This window comes from Hyaena hyaena, unplaced genomic scaffold (assembly GCF_003009895.1).
Source record: "Hyaena hyaena isolate Hyena2069 unplaced genomic scaffold, ASM300989v1 scaffold_347, whole genome shotgun sequence".
Taxonomy (NCBI): domain Eukaryota; kingdom Metazoa; phylum Chordata; class Mammalia; order Carnivora; family Hyaenidae; genus Hyaena; species Hyaena hyaena.
The window spans coordinates 1457296-1480639 of record NW_024080979.1 but is presented as its reverse complement, the minus strand read 5'-3'; the positions used below and the strand labels follow the sequence as shown (position 1 = coordinate 1480639).

At 36.4% G+C, this 23344-nt stretch overlaps 1 protein-coding gene across 2 annotated transcripts in view; it reads left to right on the top strand.

The window, feature by feature from the left end:
- KMT2E (lysine methyltransferase 2E (inactive)) overlaps window positions 1-23344 on the top strand; it is a 101668-nt gene that overhangs the window by 26177 nt on the left and 52147 nt on the right. The window contains exons 2-3 of one of the 2 annotated variants that reach the window (XM_039249798.1): window positions 298-370; window positions 4277-4461. In XM_039249798.1, coding sequence (XP_039105729.1) covers window positions 4391-4461 — 71 coding nt within the window. In that variant the 5' untranslated portion in view covers window positions 298-370; window positions 4277-4390. The remainder of the gene's footprint in view (window positions 1-297; window positions 371-4276; window positions 4462-23344) is intronic. The other variant, XM_039249799.1, reaches the window with a different exon arrangement.

The following is a 23344-nucleotide window of genomic DNA, read 5'->3' as shown; positions in this document are numbered from 1 at the left end:
AGGGTTTTATTTGTTTTTGTTTTGGTATTATTGCCTTTGCTTTGCTAAATCTGTTTTTAGTATTGTATTTTCCCAGTTTATCTTTAGTTTGATTTGAATTTTAGCTTTAATTGTTGCCTTTACTGTGTTTACATTTATTTGCATAAAGAAGTGAAGAATAAATTTATTTTGTTAAGAATTAGCTGCTGTCTTTGTGTGAGTCCCTTTGGTTTTTTAGGTGCCATGTTAGACAGAAGTATCTATAATTTTATGCCATTTAAAAACAGCTCAATACTCCTATGTTCACTTGGTTTCTAGGTCTATTCTGGATAGCAGGTTTTGTGAAGACATTTATTCTTTCTTGGACCTCAGATTTACCAGACATCTCATGGTATTTCTTTTTATATTATTTCTTTAATGGCTGCAATTTTTGTTCTTAATGTACTTTGTATATATTTTACTTGCGAGTTGGATAACCAGTTTCTTGTTTCACATATAAGATGTGAAAGCTTTGTGGTAATTGTTTGGATTGTGTTGAATTGTTCTTTCTCTAGTAATGCGTGTGTTATAAGCTCATACCGTTTCTGCTTACTGCATTGGCTTTCCCTTTCTTTTCTTATTTTTCTTGACACAGGAATTTGACCCTAATGAATTTATGATTTTATTAAGTATCAACTACATTTTTAAGCAGTGTGAGTTTTCTAGTGATTGAGTTTTTGGTATTAATGAATATATTGAAATATTTGCCATTTTATGGTCTCAATAGATAGGATATCTTGCCTCCTGGCCTCTTGTGAATAAATTACTGAGATCATCTTCCCTGTTGAATCAAATTCAGAGTCTGTGGTTCTTGTTTCAGATATGATGATGTGTCTGTCCTGGGGAATGAAGTTCTGTGTTTTGAGAGTGATGCATTTGTGTAGAGGGTGTCATGAAGTTGCTGTTCTAGCACTTAATCGTATAGATTGATCACTTATTTGGCTAATGAGGCCAGGGCTGCAGTTTCATTCTGGGTGCTCTCATTCATTCATCAGGCACTGTGCAGGGCTTGAGAGATAGGCGGTCTTCGTACAAACACAGGCCATTGTCTGAAGTAGGTTAATGGCAAGCTCTTCACTGCTACTTAAAAAATAGTTCAAAATATAGTGTTTTTAAAAAATTTTTTTAAATGTTTTATTTATTTTTGAGAGAGAGAGACAGCGTGAGCAGGGGAGGATCAGAGGCAGAGGGAGACACAGAATCTGAAGCAGGCTCCAGGCTCTGAGTTAGCTGTCAGCATAGAGCCCGACGCGGGGCTCGAACCCACAAACCGTGAGATCATGACCTGAGCTGAAGTTGGACGCTTAACTGACTGAGTCACCCAGGTGCCCCTCAAATGTAGTGTTTATTGAGGATTGTATATTTATATAAAAATGGAGCACACAATTAGATACATACTCAAATAGATTCTTTTGGGTTGGAACTATTATTCAGTTACCTAAAAAGAACGCGTAATAATTTGATTTCTACTTTCTGGTTATCGCCTCAAGTTAAAAAAAATACACTACTAAATATTTAATAACATATGCCTAAAATATATGACTTTTTGTGAGTCTAAAGATATGCTGAGTTAAAGAAAACATCTACCAAGTAGATGGTACCAACAAGGAAGAGAATTTTTCTTTTTAAGTTTTAATTGTTATCTGTTGTTAGATCCGTATCTTCAGCATTTTAAAGAAATACAGAATTTTGTCACATTTGAATAGAACAAACTTATAGTTTGTAAATTGCTTGTGTTTTGTCAATTAGAAATTTTATAATTGTATAGCTTTTTGTGGATTAATGTATCTTTTATAAAGCAACTCTAATATGGTCACAGGGGCAACAAGGAAGGTAGGGCAACTTTTCCTTTTTCTCACTCTGCTTTAATTATTTGTAGAGGAGGATTCTAATTTGATGGAGCACATTGTAAAAGCATAGCAAGTTGAAAACCATAATTATTTTCAAAAACTATTAGAAGAATCACTTTAAACGAGGTCTAGACAGCTTTTCCATGAAGTAAGAGCAACTCTTCTTATGTGACTGCCACTTATTGATTGCTAAAAATGTGCAGTGCTGTGTATGAAAATGCTTTACATTCATTATTTCATTTTCTTCATGGAAACTCTGTGAGGATAAGATCTCATTTTATAAGCAAGGTACCTGAGGCTTAGGTTAAATAACTTGCATAGCTCATATATCTGGTGAGTATTAGAGATAGGCTCTAGTGCCTCTATTAGAGATAGGTGCAAATGCCTATTATTGTATATTTTTATTATAATATCTTATAATCTAGTAGCTCTCCCCCAGTTATATGTGGGGTTTTTTTTCCCCTTAAATAGTTTATTGTCAAGTTGGTTTACATATAACACCCAGTGCTCATCCCAACAAGTGCCCTCCTCCATGTCCATCACCCCCTTCCCCTCTTCCCCCCAGCCCTCAGTTATATGTGATTTAAAGGTGGAGCTAGTTTTCTTGGAAAATTCAAACAACTGTTACCACTTTACTTCACTATTTTGGTATTTGCTCCCATAAGGTATGAGCTCACAATCTTTATTACCTGTGAAATAGAAATTAACCTAAATAGTTATTTTCAAGGTTACTTGTAAAAATTAAAGATAAATATGAAAATTGACATTTGAAGAAATCTTGCTCTTCAGTATTTCAGGCATAACATGGCAAAAACAATTTTGACTGTTGCCCTTTTTCCTCTTTATAGGATTATCTGTTTTGTTTCTAAATTGTACTATATTATTACTGAAAAACTTTTTTTTTTTTCCAATTTTTGTTTTGAGAGAGAGAGACAGCATGCACAAGTGGGGAAGGGGCAGAGAAAGAGAGAGAATCCCAAGCAGGCTCCACACCGCCAGCACAGAGCCTAATGGGGGGCTTGAACTCATGAACTGTGCACAATCATGACCTGAGCTGAAGTTGGACACTTAACTGACTGAGCTACCCAGGCGCCCCTTATTACTGAAAATATTTTGAGTAGATGTTTCACAAAGACTATCATATACAAGTGTCATACAGTGAATTAGATCAGAAGCATTGATGTTGAAGTTGAATATATTTTGTTATTTGGTAAATTTGTTTAAAAAACACTTCAAGTGTATTAGTTTTCTTTACTAATTACCCGTATTAGGGAACACTAGTTCTGGGGAGTTAATACTAAATGAAGAAATAAGAGAACTCCCTCAATATACGTATATTGATGCAGTATGGAAAATTACAAACACTTTAAACCAATAGATTTTATTACAAATTCAATAGCTTTCTTTTTATAATACATAAAAGAGTAGAATTGGTTCAAATCCTGGTTTTATTTTTTAAAAATATTTATTTTTAAAGAGAAAGAGCATGAGTCGGGGAGAGGCAGAGAGCGAGGGGGACAGAGGATCCAGAGCAGGCTCTACCCTGAAGTAGAGAGCCCCATGCTGGGTTTGAGTCATGAGATCATGACCTGAACCGGAAGTTGGATGCTCAACCAACTGAGGCACTCAGGCACCCCCCTGATTTTATTTTTTAAACTGAGCAACCTTGGTTATTTAACCTTTCTTGCTTTTGTAATCCTCAGTGGTAAAAGGGAGAGCCCTGTCTCAGAGTTGTAGGATTAAATAGATCATCCACGTAAAAGCTTAGTAAGTACTCAGTATTTGTCAGATCACCTACTGAATCAAGAAGGCTTGTTTGGGATACCAGTGCTGTAAGAAATTTCATTTTATCTTTGAAAATGAGTAATATTTGTTGGTTCTTCACTAAGCAAGATATCTTAGTTAATCTTTGTTTTTGGCATTTTATATTCTTTCCCTAAGGAAGGTTATGATTCAGAAGCTTCTTTTAATCAAAGTTGCATAACTTAATTCCAAAATAAAATTAAATTAGGGGCGCCTGGGTGGCTTAGTCGGTTAAGCATCCGACTTTCGCTTAGGTCATGATCTCGCGGTTCGTGGGTTCGAGCCCCGCGTCGGGCTCTGTGCTGACTGCCACCTTAGAGCCTGGAGCCTGTTTCGGTCTGTGACTCCCTCTCTCTCTGACCCTCCCCTGCTCATGCTGTCTCTCTCTCTCTCTTTCTCTCCTAGAAATAAATAAAAAAAAAAAATTAAAAGAAAATTAAATAAATGAGCAAAAGAGAGACTCCCTTGAGCAAATTCCAGTTTATATGGATATTTTAATGAAGAATGCTTTTTCTTCATGTATTTTACTTATTGTCTTTATAATATGAATGCATTAGGAATATGAAGATGATTTTTAATTTTTTGTTCCTTTTTCTTTTAAACAGGGTTTGTGGATGCACTTAGATGTTTGCAATGAGCACTGTGGCTGGCATGCCCCAGTGTTTTGGATACCAATGCATAGGACTCCATAGTAATCGAATTTACCAGAGGCGAACGTCATGAGCATAGTGATCCCTTTGGGGGTTGATACAGCAGAAACATCATACTTGGAAATGGCTGCAGGCTCAGAGTAAGTATTTAAATTAAAAGTGTTTTGGATAGGAAAGGCAAAATATTTTATGTAGTTATTTTAGCATAACCAAGCAGTGCTTGGTTTGTATTTACATTTTTTCTCATTTAGGATTCTTGTTGAAAATAAAATATGAGAAAGTTAAAGACAAAAATTCCTTTAAAATTACTTTTTCAAAACTTTTGAGCCAAAATGCTGTATCTTTTTCCGCTTCTTTTTGTCTTTTCCATCTGCTAATTGCTGAGCTCAAGATAATTTTTTTTAATTGTAAGATTTGTCATGTTTATATTGGAAAAGTAATTTGGTTTTAAATTTGGATCTTTAAAAATATTTTAATAAGATCCATGTAAGTATGGGATTTGCCTTTAAAAAATTTTTTTTAATTTGTATTTTTTAAACGTTTATTTATTTATTTTGAGAGAGTGAGAGAGTGCGGGAGCTGGGTAGGAGCAGAGAGAGAGAGGATCCCAAGCAAGCCCTCCTATGTCAGTGCAGAGCCCAACACAAGGCTCCATCTCACAAACCTTGAGATTATGACCTGAGTCGAAACCAGGAGTTGGTTGCTCAACTGACTGTCACCAATAATATTCCCCTCCTCCTCCCCTCAGAAACAAAACTTTTAGAGTTGCATTTATAAGAAACTTTAATTAATATGCTTCCTTTTCATTTCAAATACATAATCAGAAGTTGTATAAGACACAGCATGCTGGGGAGGGGTGCATGGGACTTCACCATTTCTTTGTTTACCTTCTGTGAAGCTACATAATTATTTCAAACTAAAGTGTTTTTAAAAGTTACATTTTATTGTATTCATGTGGCTGTATAATACTAATTATACATTAGTTTTCTTTAAAGATTGTACTGCTACAGTACAGTCTATCATTAATGAACTATTTTAAAATTTAGGAGATATGGGGCACCTGGGTGGCTCAGTCAGTTAAGCATCCAACTTTGGCTCAGGTCATGATCTCACAATTCGTTGAGTTAGAGCCCCGCATCAGGCTCTGTGCTGACAGCTAGCTCAGAGCCTGGAGCCTGCTTCAGATTCTGTATCTCCCTCTCTCCCTGACCCTTCCCTGATTACGCTCTCTCTCTCTCTCTCTCAGAAATAAACAAAAGAACATTAAAACATTTTTAAATAAAATAAAATTTAGGAGATACTCAGTGATTGTTTATTGAGTGTATTAGTGTACTGGACCAAATTTATACTAGTTTCTAAGGCTATAAAAAGAGAATTTATTGGATTACTTGTTCTTCTAGTCTATCTGTAGCATTTTATAGATAGGAAATTGCAGTTGAATGTCCAGTTTAGGATCTGTGCAGAATGGGTTTGCAAAGCTCTAGTCCATTATTTCCACTATTATTGTGTCTCTAAAATAAAATTCACTCTTCTCACCAGCTCTAGCTTCTTTATTGTATATTTGTGCTCTTCTCATCACTAGGTTTTAAGAAACCTTGGGTTTGTTTTGCCTTTCCTTCAGAGTTAGGGATCTTTTATTTTACTTCTTTCTGTTACCTATTACCTTAACAAGAGTTGGCTCTCTACCGAAATGTTAGAACTAAAAAGAATAATTTTAAAATATTTAAGATGTAACTGAGTAGTCAAGATTGACAGACTGTGGTTTAGAGATATCTGTTTTAATAATAAGAATAAAATTTTGGGGGCACCTGGGTGGCTCAGTCGGTTAAGCTTCCGACGTTGGCTTAGGTCATGATTTCAAGGTTCGTGAGTTTGAGCCCCGCGTTGGGCTCTGTGCTGACAGCTCAGAGCCTAGAGCCAGCTTCGGATTCTGTATCTCCCTCTCTCTCTGCTTCTACCCTGCTCATATTCTCTCTCTCTCTCTCTCTCAAAAATAAATAAAACCTCAAAAAAAATTTTTTTAAAAAGAATAAAATCGGGGCGCCTGGGTGGCTTAGTCGGTTAAGCGTCCGACTTTCGCTTAGGTCATGATCTCGCGGTTCGTGGGTTCGAGCCCTGCGTCGGGCTCTGTGCTGACTGCCAGCTCGGAGCCTGGAGCCTATTTCAGAGTCTGTGACTCCCTCTCTCTCTGACCCTCCCCTGCTCACGCTGTCTCTCTCTCTCTCTCCTAGAAATAAATAAAACATTAAAAAAAAAATTTAAAAAAAATAAATAAAAAGAATAAAATTTTGTTGGGGCACCTGGGTGGCTCAGTCGGTTGAGTGTCCGGCTTCGGCTCAGGTCATGATCTCGCAGTTTGTGGGTTTGAGCCCCGCGTCAGGCTCTGTGCTGACAGCTAGCTCAGAGCCTGGAGCCTGCTTCACATTCCGTGTCTCCCTCTCTCTCTTACCCTCCCCTGCTCACGCTCTGTCTCTCTCTGTCTCAAAAATAAAGTATAAAAAATTAAAAAAATTTTGTTTCATTAGCCTATGTGTTTTTTTAAGATATTGTAAACCTTCCACAGTCAAATTTCACTGAAGCTGTTTTATTTAAAAATAACTTTTTATTATACATAGCATTAATAAAACAAATATCTAGATCTTGGTGAATAGAAGTAGAATTGAAGTCAACTGCCACAGGGGAGACTCAAGATACCTTAAAAAATTGCCTGTTAACTGCTTAGATCTTAGCAGTTAATTTTTACCTGCATCGTGTTTGTCCTTAGGTTTTAACAAATACCCATTACAGCTATACAGGTTAACATAATGACTAACTTATTTTCTCACTAGTGCCTGGAAGGATCCTGGGTATAATTTTAAAAAATGTGGAAATGTAATAATATATTTAAAGGGAAAATTGAGCTGAGTGCAAAAACAATTTTTAAAGACTTGATTAGCAAAATGACCATAACTGGATTAATCAGGAGACTGCTTTTCCTACCAGGAAATTCTATGTGTAAAATTTTTTGATTAATTGCATGTCTATAAATGTAGGCTAATACTAGAAGTAGATTTCTGGCTTTTAGAATAATTTCATAGCGTAAGACTAGTAATCCAAGAGAAGGCATATTTTGGATCATCGTTTATGAGCATCAGCTGTTTGGAGAGTGTTTTACTAGAGGCTCAGGTTACAAACACAAAGTATAATCTTTTAGCCCTACTCTCTTTAAAAAAAAATTTTTTTTAATTTTTGAGAGAGAGACAGCATGAGCAGGGAAGGGTCAGAGAGAGAGGGAGACACAGAATCCAAAGACAGGCTCCAGGCTCTGAGCTAGCTGTCAGCAAAGAGCCCGACGTGGGGCTCGAACCCACAGACCGTGAGATCATGACCTGAGCTGAAGTCAGACGCTTAACCGACTGAGCCACCCAGGTGCCCCTACCCCTATTCTTAAGGAAAGTATAATCAATGAGAAAGTCAGAACTCTAATCCACTAAGAAAAAGTATACAAAATCATGTCATGTGTACTTTAAAATTTTCTAGTGTCCATAGTAGAAAGGTTTTAAAAAAAAGGTTAAATTAATTTTATTGTATATTTTATTTACTGTGTCCAGAGTATCACCATTTTAACATATATCCATTATAAAAATATGAATGAAATATTTTATGTCTTTTTTCCACACTAAAAATGTTTACAATCTGGTATGTATTTTATACTTTCAGTATTTCTTAATTCAAATTAGCCACATTTCAAGTGCTCAGTGTATGTCTAGTGGCTACCGTATTGGATAAAGAAACTCTAGACTAGCTAACAAAGTAGTAGGACCTCAGAGAAGAAGAAAGTGGAGAAACCCAGGCTATCAGCTAGTTATGAAAGTTGTAAAAGTGAGATCTAAGAATCTTTCTTTCTGAATAAGAAAATAAAGATAATAGCTATGAGGTATGTATTGCTATGCTTATACCGAAGTCAAAGAGCACAAAAGTGTCAGAGGCAGAACATAATAATGTGTTCATTTTAGGCCCTTTTGGTATTATAGCTCTTTTACTGATCCTACAGAGACTGTATTGACATATGGTTCATGTTAAGTAGTAGCTTCAGTTCTAGCAGTAGTATATTCAGTATAATAAATGACTACATATAACAAAGGTATTTGCAGGTCTTTGGTCAAGAATAAGGAATGTTGAAGAAAACCTAGACTCCATTATTGTTAGACAGGAGAGTTGAGCCTGAATTCAGCTGTATTAGAATTATATATTCTTTATTCTAATAAAAAGAATGTACCTCCTCTTTCTTTTTACCTCTTCTGTCTCTGGCATTCCAACAATCTAAGAATTCCTAAATTGGTTAAATAAACAACAAAAAAGATGGGAACCCTTCTGGAACTAGAAAGTAGGAAGACATATAAACGGGGAATGTTAAATTTCTTCTTTTAAAAAATTTCTCCTTTTAAAAAAAGAAATGCCAAGCTACTTTTCTGTCTCACAGACTGGGAACAAGATTACAAACATTGTATTGTAGTTACTATTACTACCTTGGTACCATTAGAAATCATAAATGTGAGCTTTTATATAATTGTGTGTACTTTTGAATGAGGTGAACAAATGAGTAAATGTGACATGTAAATTAGAGGTGAATTTTTTTGGAGGAAGGCTCCTTGTACTATGCCTGGCAACATAGTAAACGCTCATTTGTTGACTAATACGAGTACTAAAAAAGAGATAATCTAGGTTTTCAGTTTTGTTCTACTGCTAACATACTAGTGAGCCCTTAAACATGACCATTATTATAGACTTTGGTTATCTTAATTTGAAAAAGAGGGCTTGGATCGAGGTATTAATGTGATTCTTGACTTCAAATTTCTGAGATTCAGTACATTTTTTACCACTTGTATTTTGCCATGGTGTCTGGTATTATTTCAGTGTCACTAGAGCCACCTGCTGACAGAGTTCATTACTTGTTAAGTGTTCGGGTGCTCTTAGTCTGAATTTGTATAATTAAAGATGCTGAAATGTTTTGTGTATAATGAAATGTTTTCAATAGCATTTTACTTGTTCATTTTCACTGATGCTTAACATTTTCACTTAGGATTTCTTTACACATAATCCACTATCAAGAAACTAATACTTTCTATTGCTTTTAAAGTAAGTGTTGATTTGCTCATCCTAATTTGGAAGTGCTTTCATTTAGCAATGGTTTTGTTTTAGTATTTAAAAACTTATTTTACAGGGGCGCCTGGGTGGCTTAGTCGGTTAAGCGTCCGACTTTCGCTTAGGTCATGATCTCGCAGTTCGTGGGTTCGAGCCCCGCGTCGGGCTCTGTTGCTGACTGCCAGCTCAGAGCCTGGAGCCTGTTTCAGCCTGTGACTCTCTCTCTCTCTGACCCTCCCCTGCTCACGCTGTCTCTCTCTCTCTCCTAAAAAAATAAATAAAACATTAAAAAAATAAATAAATAAATAAATAAAAACTTATTTTACAGAACTGTGCTAGCAATATTTTGAAGTGTTCTTCAAATGATGCTGAATTTCTCATTTGTTTCATACTTAATCATAAACAATTTTTTCTTCTAATTTCTGCTCAGTACATCCATACAACTGTCTATAATGTAGGGTATAATGTTCCTTAATCACCCCAGCAGAAAGTTCAGTAGTATTCCCATTTTGCAAAAGAAATGCTGCAAGAGGAGGTTCACAAACTTCCCTAAGGCCACCTAATCAGTAAAAAGTGGAGTTATGTTTGAACCCTGTTATGTTTGCTTAGCTCCCGATCTATGCTGCCACATAGGTCAGAAGAGCCAGATTTTGTTAATGGACGTGGATGAGTTAAATGAAGTAAAATGCTACATGAAATAAACTGAGGACAGTTGTCATACCAAACATTTCCATTTTAAAAAGTTCCTTGTGTGTTGTTATAATGTGCGTAATTTTCGTATGATATCTTTGGGAAATAATAGGTTATAACAAGGATGAAAGAAATTGACAAGTTTTGATCACATATCTGAAGGAGCATATTGAGAACTCATGGAGATCTTTTATACCCATTACTGTAACAATTAGGGAGTCAGTCTGTCCATGTGCCATTACTGATACCCAAGTGTGTGTTACTGACACTCTTAACATTAAAAGGAAAATTCGAAGTTTACCTAAAACACTGATATAAACTGCCCATTAAAATCAAATGGCATTTTGAAGGTATAAACAGGGACGAAATTTTTGTTGAGGAAGAAGAAAATCATAAAAATCCAATTTCTGAGGAATCAGAGTTGGGTTTTTTATTTTAGGGGGGTAAAGGTTTGTTTTTGAGAGAGAGAGTGCCCACAAGTGGGGGAGGGGCAGAGAGAGAAGGGGACAGAGAATCCTAACCAGGTTCTGTGTTGACAGCAGGGAGCCCAGTGGCGGGGCTCAAACCCATGAACTGGGAGATCATGACCTGAACCAAAGTCAGATGCTCAACTGACTGAGCTACCCAGGTGCCCCAGAATTAAAGCTTATTTATTCAATCATTCTAAGCTTTTATTTTTCTCTAAATGCCTCTCTTAATTTCATGATTGGTATTTTCTCTTTTTAGATCTTCAGTTCGCCTAACTTAGTTAAATGTCTGCACTAAGAATATATAATGTGCCTTGGATAGTAATTTATGAAGCTTTTTTAAAGAATAAGGATATTTTGGCATAAACAAGATTTTTAATTTGTAAAGTGGTTCCACAAAAATGGGGTATCATCAGGTAGATTACTGCAAACAAAATGATAGTTCTAAGTTTTTGACAATAATTTATTTTTTTAAAATTTTTCATGTTTTTTTTTTTTAAATTTTATTGATTTGAGAGAGAGACAGCATGAGCAGGGGAGAGTCAGAGAGAAAGGGAGACGCAGGATCCAAAACAGGCTCCAGGCTCTGAGCTGTCAGCACAGAGCCTGCCGTGGACCTCGAACCCATGAACCATGAGATCATGACCTGAGTCGAAGTCGGATGCTTAACTGACTGAGCCACCCAGGCACCCCTTGACAATAATTTAAAACTTAAATTAAGACATTCGAAAATAGCCTGTTTATATTTTTACAAATGGAAATACTACATAAAGGAATAATTTTAATTTTAACAAACAAAGATATTCTCCATATTTATGTAGTTTGAAGTAATGAAAATTAAAGTGACATAGATTCTGGATTTCTAGAACTCAGCCTTTGTGCAATTCTATAAAGTGACACATACTACCATTTTGTAATATAAAAACAAGATGAAGTTGTTTATCCCATTAAGTCACTAATCCACAGGCATAAATAGCACTCTAGTAAATTTCTAGGCATAGTGGGTACAGTGCTGTGTGGAGGGAAAAGTGCTAGACCAACTTAAGAGATCTGAGCTTTAGTATTTTCTTTGCTATTATAACACCACATGGCTCGGAAGTAAGAGTTCATTTTACAGATGTAGAAACTAAGACCCAAAGTGGTTATGTGACATGTCCCAAAGATACACAGTGACTTTATGGTAGAGTCTAGAGTTTTTGAAACTAGGATCAGTCATCTGGTCTGTAAAGCTGGAGGTTGGACCATGTGATCTTCATAATACCTTCTGGGACAGTGTCTGAATATTGGAGCAGCAGAGACTCTCTCCCTGAACAGTTCATGTCCTGTTGCACTGTGTCCCTAAGTAGGGACCCACAAGTAGACTTAGCGACTGATCCTCCACGCCTGGCTTCATTATAGCATTGTTTGGGAGTCCAGAAACTGCCCTTTACACTAAACCAATCAGGACTGACCAGGAGATGTACTACCTGCAGGTCTAGGCCAGAACAAATCTGCTTGTAGTCTGAGGGAAAGGAAACCATACCTGAACATTCCCTTGGAGCAAGATGCAAACCAGGCCTACCACATCTTTGTTTTATCTGCTCTTGTTAGCAGTAATCTTAGCAACAGTATTTCATTTTTCTCCAGGCCACCAACATCACCTCAAGGAGTCAGAAGGAGGTCCGGAGAGTAGCTAATTTGGATTAAATCTTGACCCTTTCTAGTATTATCTGTGCTTCTCACTTTGGTAATTTGGTAATTCCTTGGGTACTTCTGAATTGTAGGTCTATTCATATGTTTGAATACTGGCACTGTTCTCCCTTTTATTAATTCTTCCACCTGCTGTATACAACTTGACTTTTATTTTGACCGTGCTACTGTGACCTTGAGGCTAATGCATTGTTTTCAGGCCTTATGTTGCTTGCTCTCTCAGGATTTGATACTACTACTATCAGTATTTTTGTTTTTAGTGAAACAGCTTTTTTTGTAGTTTGGGCTTTTTTGTAGCAAAGTATAAATAACATACTTTATTATGTTATTATAATACACTGAGCCTGGGTGGCTCAGTTGTTTGAACATCTGACTTTGGCTCAAGTAATGATCTTACAGTCTGTGTGTTCAGGCCCTGTGTTGGACTCTGTGCTGACAGCTCAGAGCCTGGAGCCTGCTTCAGATTCTGTGTATCCCTCTCTCTCTGCCCCTCCCCTGTTCATTCTCTTTTCTCTCTCTCAAAAGAAAATAAAGACATAAAAAAAACCCAAAATTTATAACTTTAGCCATTTTTAAGTGTACAGTTCAGTGACATTAAGTCTATTCACAGTGCTGTGCAGTCATCTCACATCTGTTTCCAAACTTTTTCATCATCCCAAGCAGAAACTTTGCACTTATATAAACCTCTTTATCCCCTCTAGGCCCCTGTGCCTGGTGACCTCTATTTTACTTAAGTCTATCTCTACTTGCTTCTTCTAGTTACCTTATATAAATCGAATCCTAAAATATTTATCCCTCTTTGCCTTTTTTACTTAGTGTAATGTTTTCAGAGTTCATACACGTTGTAGCAGGTATCAGAATTCCTTTCTTCTTTATGGTTGAATAATATTCCATTGTATAGATGTACTACATTTTGTTTATACTTTCGTCTGTTGATGGACACCTGGGAGATTTCCACCTTTTAGCTATTGTGAATAATGAATGCTGCTATGGACATTGCAAAGTATCTATTTGAGTCTTTGATTTCAGTTTTTTGGGGGATATATACTTAGGAGGGGAATTGCTAGTTCATAAGTTAATTCTGTGTTTAACATTATAAGAAACCACTGAACTATTTTCCATCTGGTATTCTTTTTATACCTTAATCTTTTTTTTTTTTTTTAGTGTTCCTTCTCCTATTTGTTAAGTATTTACATTTCCTAGGAGTCTCTACTTACCTTACTTTGTAAATTGCCCTGGAGGTTTCATCCACTTCTATAGCTTTCACCATTTCCTACATGTTATGACTTTGAAATCTTCCTCAACCTAATTCTATCTAATGAGCTCCACCAATACAGCCCCCTGCATTAACAGACCTCTTAGGTATTTCAGTACTATAAAGAAGAGATGTGTATCTCTACAATGTGTGTTGTAGAGAATCCTTCTTCATTTTTCAGATTTTTTGGAATTTAAAATTAAATTTAGACCTGAGTCAGCAGACTTTTTCTTTAAAGGGCCCAAGAGTAAATATTTAAGTTTTGGATCAATACAATTTCTGTTGAAACTACTCAGCTCTATTATAGATGGAAAGTCAGACAGTATATATAAATGAATGGGCATAACTGAGTTCTAATAAAACTTTATGTCCAAAATCAGGCATTGTGCTGGCTTTGGCTCAGGGATCATAGTTTGCTGATTTTTGTTTAGAGAAAGTGAATCTTGAGTACTCTTTCAAATAAAGAGTTTCGTTCTTCTCTGATTTCTTTGGCCTAAGCAAGTACTGTTCAGTGATATGACTTTATTTTAAAATGTAAAAACAGCTTGCTAGGAATTTCTTATTTATTAAGAAATACTTATTTAAGGGCTTATATTTTGTGATCCACTGTTTTAGGTGCTGGGGACACATCTCCACATCTAAAGTCTTACATTCAAGTTTTGCTTTTCTTCTTGTAAAATGGAAAAATGTTGCTTTTAAGTAGAGCCTTGTTTTTTCACCTGTTCTCTGGATCTTATCCCCCCTCATTTTTTTTTCAGGATCTCTACTCTTACCTGCCAGGTATCCTGTGTTTCCTGCCTTTTCAAATTTCTTTCTATTAGATCATTCCCATCTCAGACAAATATCTTAAAACAGCTGCCCCTTTTTATTTCTTCATCCATTTTTCTGTTCCTCTTTATAGCAAACTCCTTGAAAGAGTTTGCACTCAGCATCAGGCCACACAACACCACTATAAATATTTATGTTGTCAAACTAGTTAGTAGTTTTCTATAATTTATATAGACTTATCAGCATTTGATACAAATAATCACTTCCTCCTACTAGAAAGATTTAATTCTGTTGGCTTTGTAGTTACCACACTTAACTGGCCACTCTTTCCCATTTTGCGCTTGATTTTCTCCCCCAAATCTGTTTCCCTCTGTTCCAGGCTCATCTTTTTCTTTAAATAACTCCATCTCTATCCACTTGCTTGAACCAAAGCCCTAAGGTGTCATTCTTGGTCACCCACCACATCTGATTCATTGGTGAATCCTGTGTCTCCCTCCAAAATACATTTAGAATCAGAATTCTAATAATTCTAATAATTATACATTATTATATTATATATAATATATTTGTTTTGTTTTACTTAAAAACCCTGACTTCTTTTGGCATCAAAGGCCCCAGTTTATTAATTTCTGCTTAATATTCTCCTCTTAGCCTACTGTTGTTCCCATATTGATATTATTTTCCTTGTTCTTTTGAACATTCTAAACTTGTTACTGTCCAGGGGCCTTTGTACTTGTTCCAACTGCCTGGGACATTCTTTTTTTGCTCTTAGCTTAGCCTTAGCTGTGTTCAAATATAACTTTTCAGTGAGGCTTTTCCTCTGCACACCGTATAAAATAGTATCTGAAAAACCTCTCTGAAATAGTCTTGTTTTCTTTATTATTTTATCCTTTTTACTGAACTACAAGCTTCATGAGTACAAACATTTTTATTATACATCACTGGATGCGCAGCACCTCCCGCAGGGCCTGGCGTGTAAGGACTGAGTCATGAATCCTATTGTTTGAAGGTAGGTCTCTTGGTTAACCCTGAAGCTTATTGTATAGAAATGATTGTTAAAAAGTCATATCTTAGCTTATTTTATTTCAGTTGTTTAGGAGAGACAGAACTAAAGCTAGAAATATTTTACAGCTTCCCCTTTGTAGAAAGATGTAAGGGGCTATAGAATTGGACAAACTGTCTCTTGTGTGTAAAAAATCTTACACAATTGATGTGATTTCAGTGAGTTGAATGCTGTAGTTCTTTAAAGTAGCTGTTATTGTTAGTCCTATTTCAGGAATCTGGGAAACAAGGGTATTAGGAAGCTAGCAGAATTAAAACAGCAACTAGAAAGAGACTGAAATTTACTATGTATATCATCCTAGTGACTGTATATGACTGTAATAGAATATGTTAGGACACCGTGTAGAAGCAGGAGGAATATAAAATTCTCCAGTGTTAGAATTTTAACAAGTGATTGTATTTAAGTGATAGTATTTTTTTTTTAATGTTTATTTATTTTTGAGAGACAGAGAGTGAGCAGGGGAGGAGCAGAGAGAGAAGGAGACACAGAAGCTGAAGCAGGTTCTAGGCTCTGAGCTGGGGCTTGAACCCACAAACCGTGAGATCATGACCTGAGCCGAAGTTGGCCACTTAACAGACTGAGCCACTCAAGCCGCCCCTAAGTGATAGTATTTTGACTAGGAAATTTTAAATCACATTTTCTTTAACCGATGAAGGATTAAATGATGAAATTTTCCAGACTATGTAGTTAAAAGTAGGAGTTTAAAATATAATTTCAGGGTGCCTGGGTGACTCAGTTGGTTGAGCATTTGATTTCGGTTCAGGTCATGATCTCACAGGTTCCTGAGTTTGAGCCCCGTATCAGGCTCACTGCTGCCAGTGCAGAGCCTACTTTGGATCCTTTGTCCCCCTCTTTCTCTGCCTCTTCCCTGCTCACACTGTCTCTTTCAAAAATAAGTAAGCATTAAGAAACTAAAAAATATATATATAATTTCATTTTCTTAACTCTAGAGTCTATGTAGAGTCTAAGATCCTTTTTTGGAAGCTTGGTAGTAATATGCTATAGATTATAGATGGGCATTTGAATCTGATTTACACTTTGTGTGCCTAAGTAGTCAAATAAAAGATGCTCTTATAAGTTAAACAAACAAAAGGCTTCTTTCAGGATTCAGAATAGTCTGTTAAAGGGAAGGGTAGATGTGAAGAAGTTTGGCATGTCATGTAATAATTAGAAATTAGGTGGATGAGGAGCACCTGGACGGCTCAGTTGGTTAAGCAACTTGGTTTTGGCTCAGGTCATGATCTCATGGTCATGGGTTTGAACCCCATGTCAGGCTGTGTGGTGGCTGCATGGAGCCTTTTTCAGATTTTCTCTGTCTCCCTCTGTTTCTCTCCCTGCTTGTGTTTTCTCTCTCAAAATAAACAAACATTTAAAAAGAAAGAGAAGAAATTAAGCGGATGAAAAAATATTCTAAAATGTATTTGGCAAATGACACCCACGTTTGGTAAGGTTTCAAAAAACATAAGGAAGGCTGCTAGAGAATTATTAGGAACTTCTTGTTGATAGTGTAATTGGCAGATTAAGAGATGAAGAGTTAAATTGTCTTTATGTAATAAAATATTTGAAAGTTATATTTCAATATGTCATTGAAAGTAAATATCACACAAATCTAACAGTGGTTAATGTGCTGTGTTTCTGTACATAATAAAAATTAATGTAGGGGCACCTGGGTGGCTCAGTTGGTTAAATGTCCGACTTAATCTCACCTCAGGTCTTGATCTCAGGGTTGTGAGTTCAAGCCCCACATTGGGCTCTGCGCTGAGCTTCATCACCACGGTGAGTTGGTCCCATACTTGAGGATTGAAGGAACTCAGTTGCAGAAATTATTAGTTGATATAGGAAGTTGCACATTTTAATATCTCTTTTGTAAATAAAAAAGTTAGTAATTTAGACCCTGACCACCATTTGCTAATGAAGATTACTTTGGAACTAGACAGAGTACTAAGTATTTTTCAGTGAAGAAAAGAACTAAGTAAAAGTAACTTATTTGTAAGTGGGGAGGGGGAAGGAGCCTTGGAGAGGAAGCACTTTTTACATGCTCTGATAATGCTCAGAGCTTATCTTGAACCTACTGAATCTGGAAGAATTCTATACAGATTACTCAACCTCACATATGAAGCCCTCAGCTTTATCTTGAAATGCTGCCTCTCTGATCACATTGTAACCTTGCTTGCTGAAGAAACAACTATTAGTGGTTTTGTATAGGTTTTCAGAATAAAGATCATATTCCTTAGCTAGATACCTAGGGTACTTTTTGAACTGGTCCTTGACTGATTTACCTGCCCTCATCTCTAGCCCTTTCTTCATACCTTTAACTGTGTCTGCTCTGAATTCTACAAATTCTTCTCTCTCTCTCTCTTTTTATTGAAGTATAATTAATATACAGTGTTATATTAGTTTCAGGTGTACAGTATAATGATTCAGCAGTTTTATACATTGCTCAGTGCTCATCATGATAAGTGTGCACTTACTCTCCTTTATCTATTTCACCCATCCCTCCCCTCTGGCAATCACCAATTTCTTCTCTGTATGTGTTTATTTTTGTTTGTCTCTTTTTTCTTCATTTGTTTCTTAAATTCCACATGAGTGAAATTACATTTGTCTTTTTCTTGTTTCACTTAGCATTATACCTACCTTCTGTGCCTATCCATGTTGTTACAGATAGCAAGATCTCACTCTTTTTTATGGCTAAGTAATATTCCTGTGTGTGTGTATATATATGTATGTATGTACACACACACCACATCTTCATTCATTTGCTGATGGACACTTGGGTTGGTTCCTTAACTTGGCTATTGTAAATAATGCTTCAGTAAACATAGGGGTATATATCTTTTCAAATTAGTGTTTTCATTTTCTTTGGGCATCTAGTAGCGGAATGACTGGATCATATGGTAATTCTATTTTTAATTTTTTGAGGATCTTCCATACTATTTCCCATAGTGGCTGCCCCAGTTTGCATTCCCACAAACAGTGCATGAGCATTCCTTTTGCTTCATATCCTTACCAACACTTACTTGTCCTTTTGATTCTAGTCATTCTGACATAGGTGATAACCTGATTGTGGTTTTGATTTGCATTTCCCTCATGATTAGTGATGGTGAACATCTTTCCATGTGTCTGTTGGCCGTCTGTATCTTCTTTGGAAAAATGTCTATTCAGGTCATCGGCCCATTTTTAAATTGGATTGTTTGGGTTTTGTGGTATTGAGGTTTATAAGCAATTCTTAATCTGTGCTTCCTAAACTTCAGTGAACATAAGATTGAAAGTGCTTATTAAAATGTAGATTTCTGAGCCTGATCTTTAAAATGTTTTATTCATTTGGTTAAGTATAGCTGTAAGAAAAATTATAACATGCATTACAGGTGATTGTGATACTGGTGTTTGGTCAGTCTTGGATAGAGAAACATGCTTAAACATGTCTTGGTGTTTAGATCTCTGACTGCATGTATGTTTCTGTCTGGAATACCCTCTTCATCTCTTCCACCTCTCTTATTTCTCAGGCTTGTTAACTTGTCATTCTTTAAAATTTGGTGTATGTAATTACTGTTATGAAGAGCCCCTATGCATTTCTCTGATGACACTACTGTAATCGTTAATATACTTATCTTCCCCACACATTACTTTCCCTTCTTTATTTTTTCATTTCCAGCATCTCAGTATCTTCTACTTAATGTGTAGCAAATGTTTACTGAATGAATAAAACTATATTATTATTGTATGTTCCTTGAAGACAGGGACAGTGTCTTGTCTTTTTATCTTTCATAGTCCCTGGCAAACACTAAGCCCTCAGTATTTGTTTAATCCATGCTAGTTATATTGAGGTCTATGGATATAATCCCCACAGTGCTCAGTGAGCCTTATGAAGCTTTTTAAATTTTTGTTATTTTAATTTTGAGCTAGGAAGAAAATTTAAGTATGTTTAGAGTGATCCTGGATGACCACCTCTTTATATTGGATACTTATACTTTATACTGAATACATTAGATTTCAGTGCAAGTGTTTGTGTTTGATGATGTTGGTACACAGATGACCTAAAGACCTAGTTTTTTTTTTAAATGTTTTTAATGTTTTTTTTTTTATTTATTTCTAGGAGAGAGAGAGAGAGACATCGTGAGCAGGGGAGGGTCAGAGAGACAGGGAGTCACAGACTGAAAGAGGCTCCAGGCTCTGAGCTGGCAGTCAGCACAGAGCCCGACGCGGGGCCCGAACCCACGAACCGCAAGATCATGACCTAAGCGAAAGTCGGACGCTTAACCGACTAAGCCACCCAGGCGCCCCAAGAGGGAGATACAGACTCTGAAATTGGCTCCAGGCTCTGAGCTGGCAGTCAGCACAGAGCCCAACGCGGGGCCCGAACCCACGAACCGCGAGATCATGACCTAAGCGAAAGTCGGACGCTAAGCCACCCAGGCGCCCCTAAAGACCTAGTTTAACGTAGTGTTTCACTAAATACATATCTTAAAAAGAAAAATCCCTCTCTATTGCAGGGTTTTGTTACTTAATTTTGACAAACAGCTAACTAAATAAATACCATTCTGAAGTCTAAGTGACCTCTTTGTACTCATTGAAGACTCCCATTGCCATTTTTTCCCCTTTTTGCATATGCATGGGATATTGTCTTTCTCTATCATTACTGCTTTTTATTAATTTTTAAAATATTTCATTTTTAAGGAATCTCTACACCTAGTGTGGGGCTTGAACTTATGACTTCAAGATCAAGAATCACATGTCCTACCAACTGAGCCAGCCAGGTGCCCCCATTACTCCTTTTAAAAAAAAATGTTTTTTTTCAATAGAAGAAATACTTAGTATAAAATTCAAATATTCAAAGTCCTTTATTTTTCAGAAGTATTCTCACCTTTAGCGAAACCTCATGATGTTATTCCTTCCTGTTAAATAGATATGTTTTTCTCTTGAATCCTCTTAAATCTGGAGCCTTGAACTTTGAACTTTTGCAGCTTCTACAAGGTCTTGTTAGGTTCAACTAAACATTCAGATTCACAAGACTGTCACAGGCCATACTTGATACTAGTTGACATGGTGTACAGGACAGGAGCCACACTTTATCAGAGGTTACCATCAGGTGTTTGTGTCTGTGTGAGGCCATACAGGAAGGAATACAGTCAACCATCCAGGAGTTACTTCTTTGGCTTCTCAGGTGATGGTCATGTACAAGGAGTTGTAGTCCACACTGAGTGGTGTGAGAGTCTTGTGATTAAGAAGCCTTCTATCCCTCAGAAGTCACTATTTGTTGTTAACAAGAACAGGCAGAGTTTCTAGTTTCCAAGAGTCACTGCATCTTTGGGAAGTTCAAATCTGTGGCATCCTCATAAAGTATTTATAATTTTCTCAACCAGATACAATTTATTTACCAATCAAGGGTCATTTTAATTTGCTTAGCAATGTAGCAAATTAGCTTACCAGGTTTTAGGGTAACAGAAAGTTAGCTAAAGAGCAAAGCCTCACACAGGAGGAAAGAGTTCTCTTAAGCATTTGCTCATACTTTTCTTATGGCATTAATCCTCTTTTTGCCTTTATATTGGTTTTTGAGTACCTGTCTCTTTGTGTTAACCCTGCTTTTCTGAAACTCTTTGAGTGATAGTATGTTTTATATATCTTTTTATCTTATCTATGATCTAACAGGGTACCTTAAATACACATAGTGAACACCATCATGGAACTATTTGTTGAATTATAGTTTATATGCTGCTTTGACTGGAAGGTTAACCCACCAAATAACTTAGAAAAATTTTATAACTGGGATTCATCGTAGATGGAAACAGTGTAGGAATAAATTTTCTGGATGAAGTGGTATCAACAGCATGTCCAGGTAGGGTTGCTCTTATTTTAATGTCTATATGACTTCTTTGGAATAGGGGCTACATAATGATGTCTTCAGATTCATTTTTTTATATACTGAAAGTATCTATTAGTGGTGGTAAGATACAAATTTGAGAATACTGTGAGTTAGAAAATGGCAAATGTTTCGCTATGGGCAAGCACAGAAATAGTAAGATGATTTTTTGACTTTGCTATAGTAAACTGTGTCAGAAGAATCCAGAAAATGATCATCAGATCATCATCACTCTACAGAGTATATTATGTTCATGGCTGGAGTACCCTGCCTTTCTGTCTGCCACATCTTACTGAAAAAGTAAATGGATCTGAAGAAAGATGAATGATCACCAGGGCTTAAGGGGCTATGTTAAAAAGATGGTTAATAAGGAGTGCCTGGCTGGCTCAGTTGGTGGTGGAGCATGTGACTCTTGATCCCAGGGAAATGAGTTTGAGCCTCATGATGAGTGTAGAGAGAAAAAAAGGAAAAAAAGTATACTTAGTAAGATTGAGCTCTATGTATCAAGAAACAGGATAGTTCAGTGGACCCATCTATACAGACAGGTACTTAGATAATCACTTAATATTAAAACATAAAAACTGGAGAGCACCTTGAGAGTTTTAAAGAGAAGAATACAAGACAATAAAGTATTCCTTTGCAGAGGTTTTGAATAAAATAGTTCAAGGAACTCACATACAGTTTCTTGGTTTACCATGTTGGATATTAAATTTGGTGAACAATGAATCTAATGCATGTGTCAGATTTTGTTAATCTACATTAACCTTATGTGTGTATATTAAGTATTCCACAAAATCATGTTGATTTTTTTCATTGACATGCTTAAGGCTGAACATACCTCTGTATAGTTCTCTTAAGAATCTGTCCAACCAGAAACTTTAAAGGTATTAATTTGAAAACAATTTAAACCTTTCAAAATTCTCTGTTGCCAGTGAGATTTCCTTGCTTATTTAGCTCTTGTGTCAAAATTACGATTTAAGCAGTGACTAGAACCGAAATTAGAACATTAATCCCATTCTGTTGTTACATCATTTCCTGTCTATATCTTATTTTGTTGGTAGTAAATAACGTTTATTACAGTAATAGGTCCTGGCCTCCTGGAGCTTAGCATGTTTAAAAAAGACAGAGAAGGTAAGTATAGAAAAGAGATATGTGTATTGGCATGGTAGGTTAGTGATGCATATGTATACACATATATAGTGTAGCAGTAAAATGTATTTTATTTCACTGAATAATGCTCTAAATCCCTGACCTAAAATTTTAAAACCTTATATTTTTCTTTTTTCTTTTTTTAATGTTTCTTTTTATTTATTTCTAGGAGAGAGAGAGAGAGAGACAGCATGAGCAGGGGAGGGTCAGAGAGAGAGGGAGTCACAGACTGAAACAGGCTCCAGGCTCCGAGCTGGCAGTCAGCACAGAGCCCGACGCGGGGCCCGAACCCAGGAACCGGGAGATCATGACCTAAGCGAAAGTCGGACGCTTAACCGACTAAGCCACCGAGGCGCCCCTAAAACCTTATATTTTTCAAAAACCTTATTTTTTAAAAGTTTACTTATTTTTTGAGAGAGCAACTGAGCATGAGTGGGGAACAGGCAGAGAGAGAAAGAGACAGAGAGAGAGGGAGGGAGAAAGAAAGAGAATCCCAAGCAGGCTCTGCACTCACAGTGTGGAATCTGACGCAGGACTTGATCCCATGAACCGTGAGATCATCACCTGAGCTTAACTGACTGAGCCACTCAGGAGCCCCTTAAACCTTATTATATCAGTGTTACAGCCTCATGATTACAGATTGCATTTTTTGATGTAAAAGAGTTTAGTCTTTTACTATGTGAAAACTTTAAGAAATATATTTGAAAAAAATGCTTTTACAGAAGGATTACCAAGGAACCATTTTATTTTAAGGCACTTTTTTCGCTGCTTCTGTTTCTGTGTCTTCCTCTGTCTCTGCCCCTCCCCTACTCATGCTCTGTCTTCCTTTCTCTCTCTCAAAAATAAATAAACATTAAAAAAATTATTTAAAAAGTGAAAAAAGAGAAGGGGCACATGGTTGGCTCAGTTGGTTGAGTGTCTGAATTTGGTTCAGGTCATGATCTTGCAGTTCGTGGGTTCA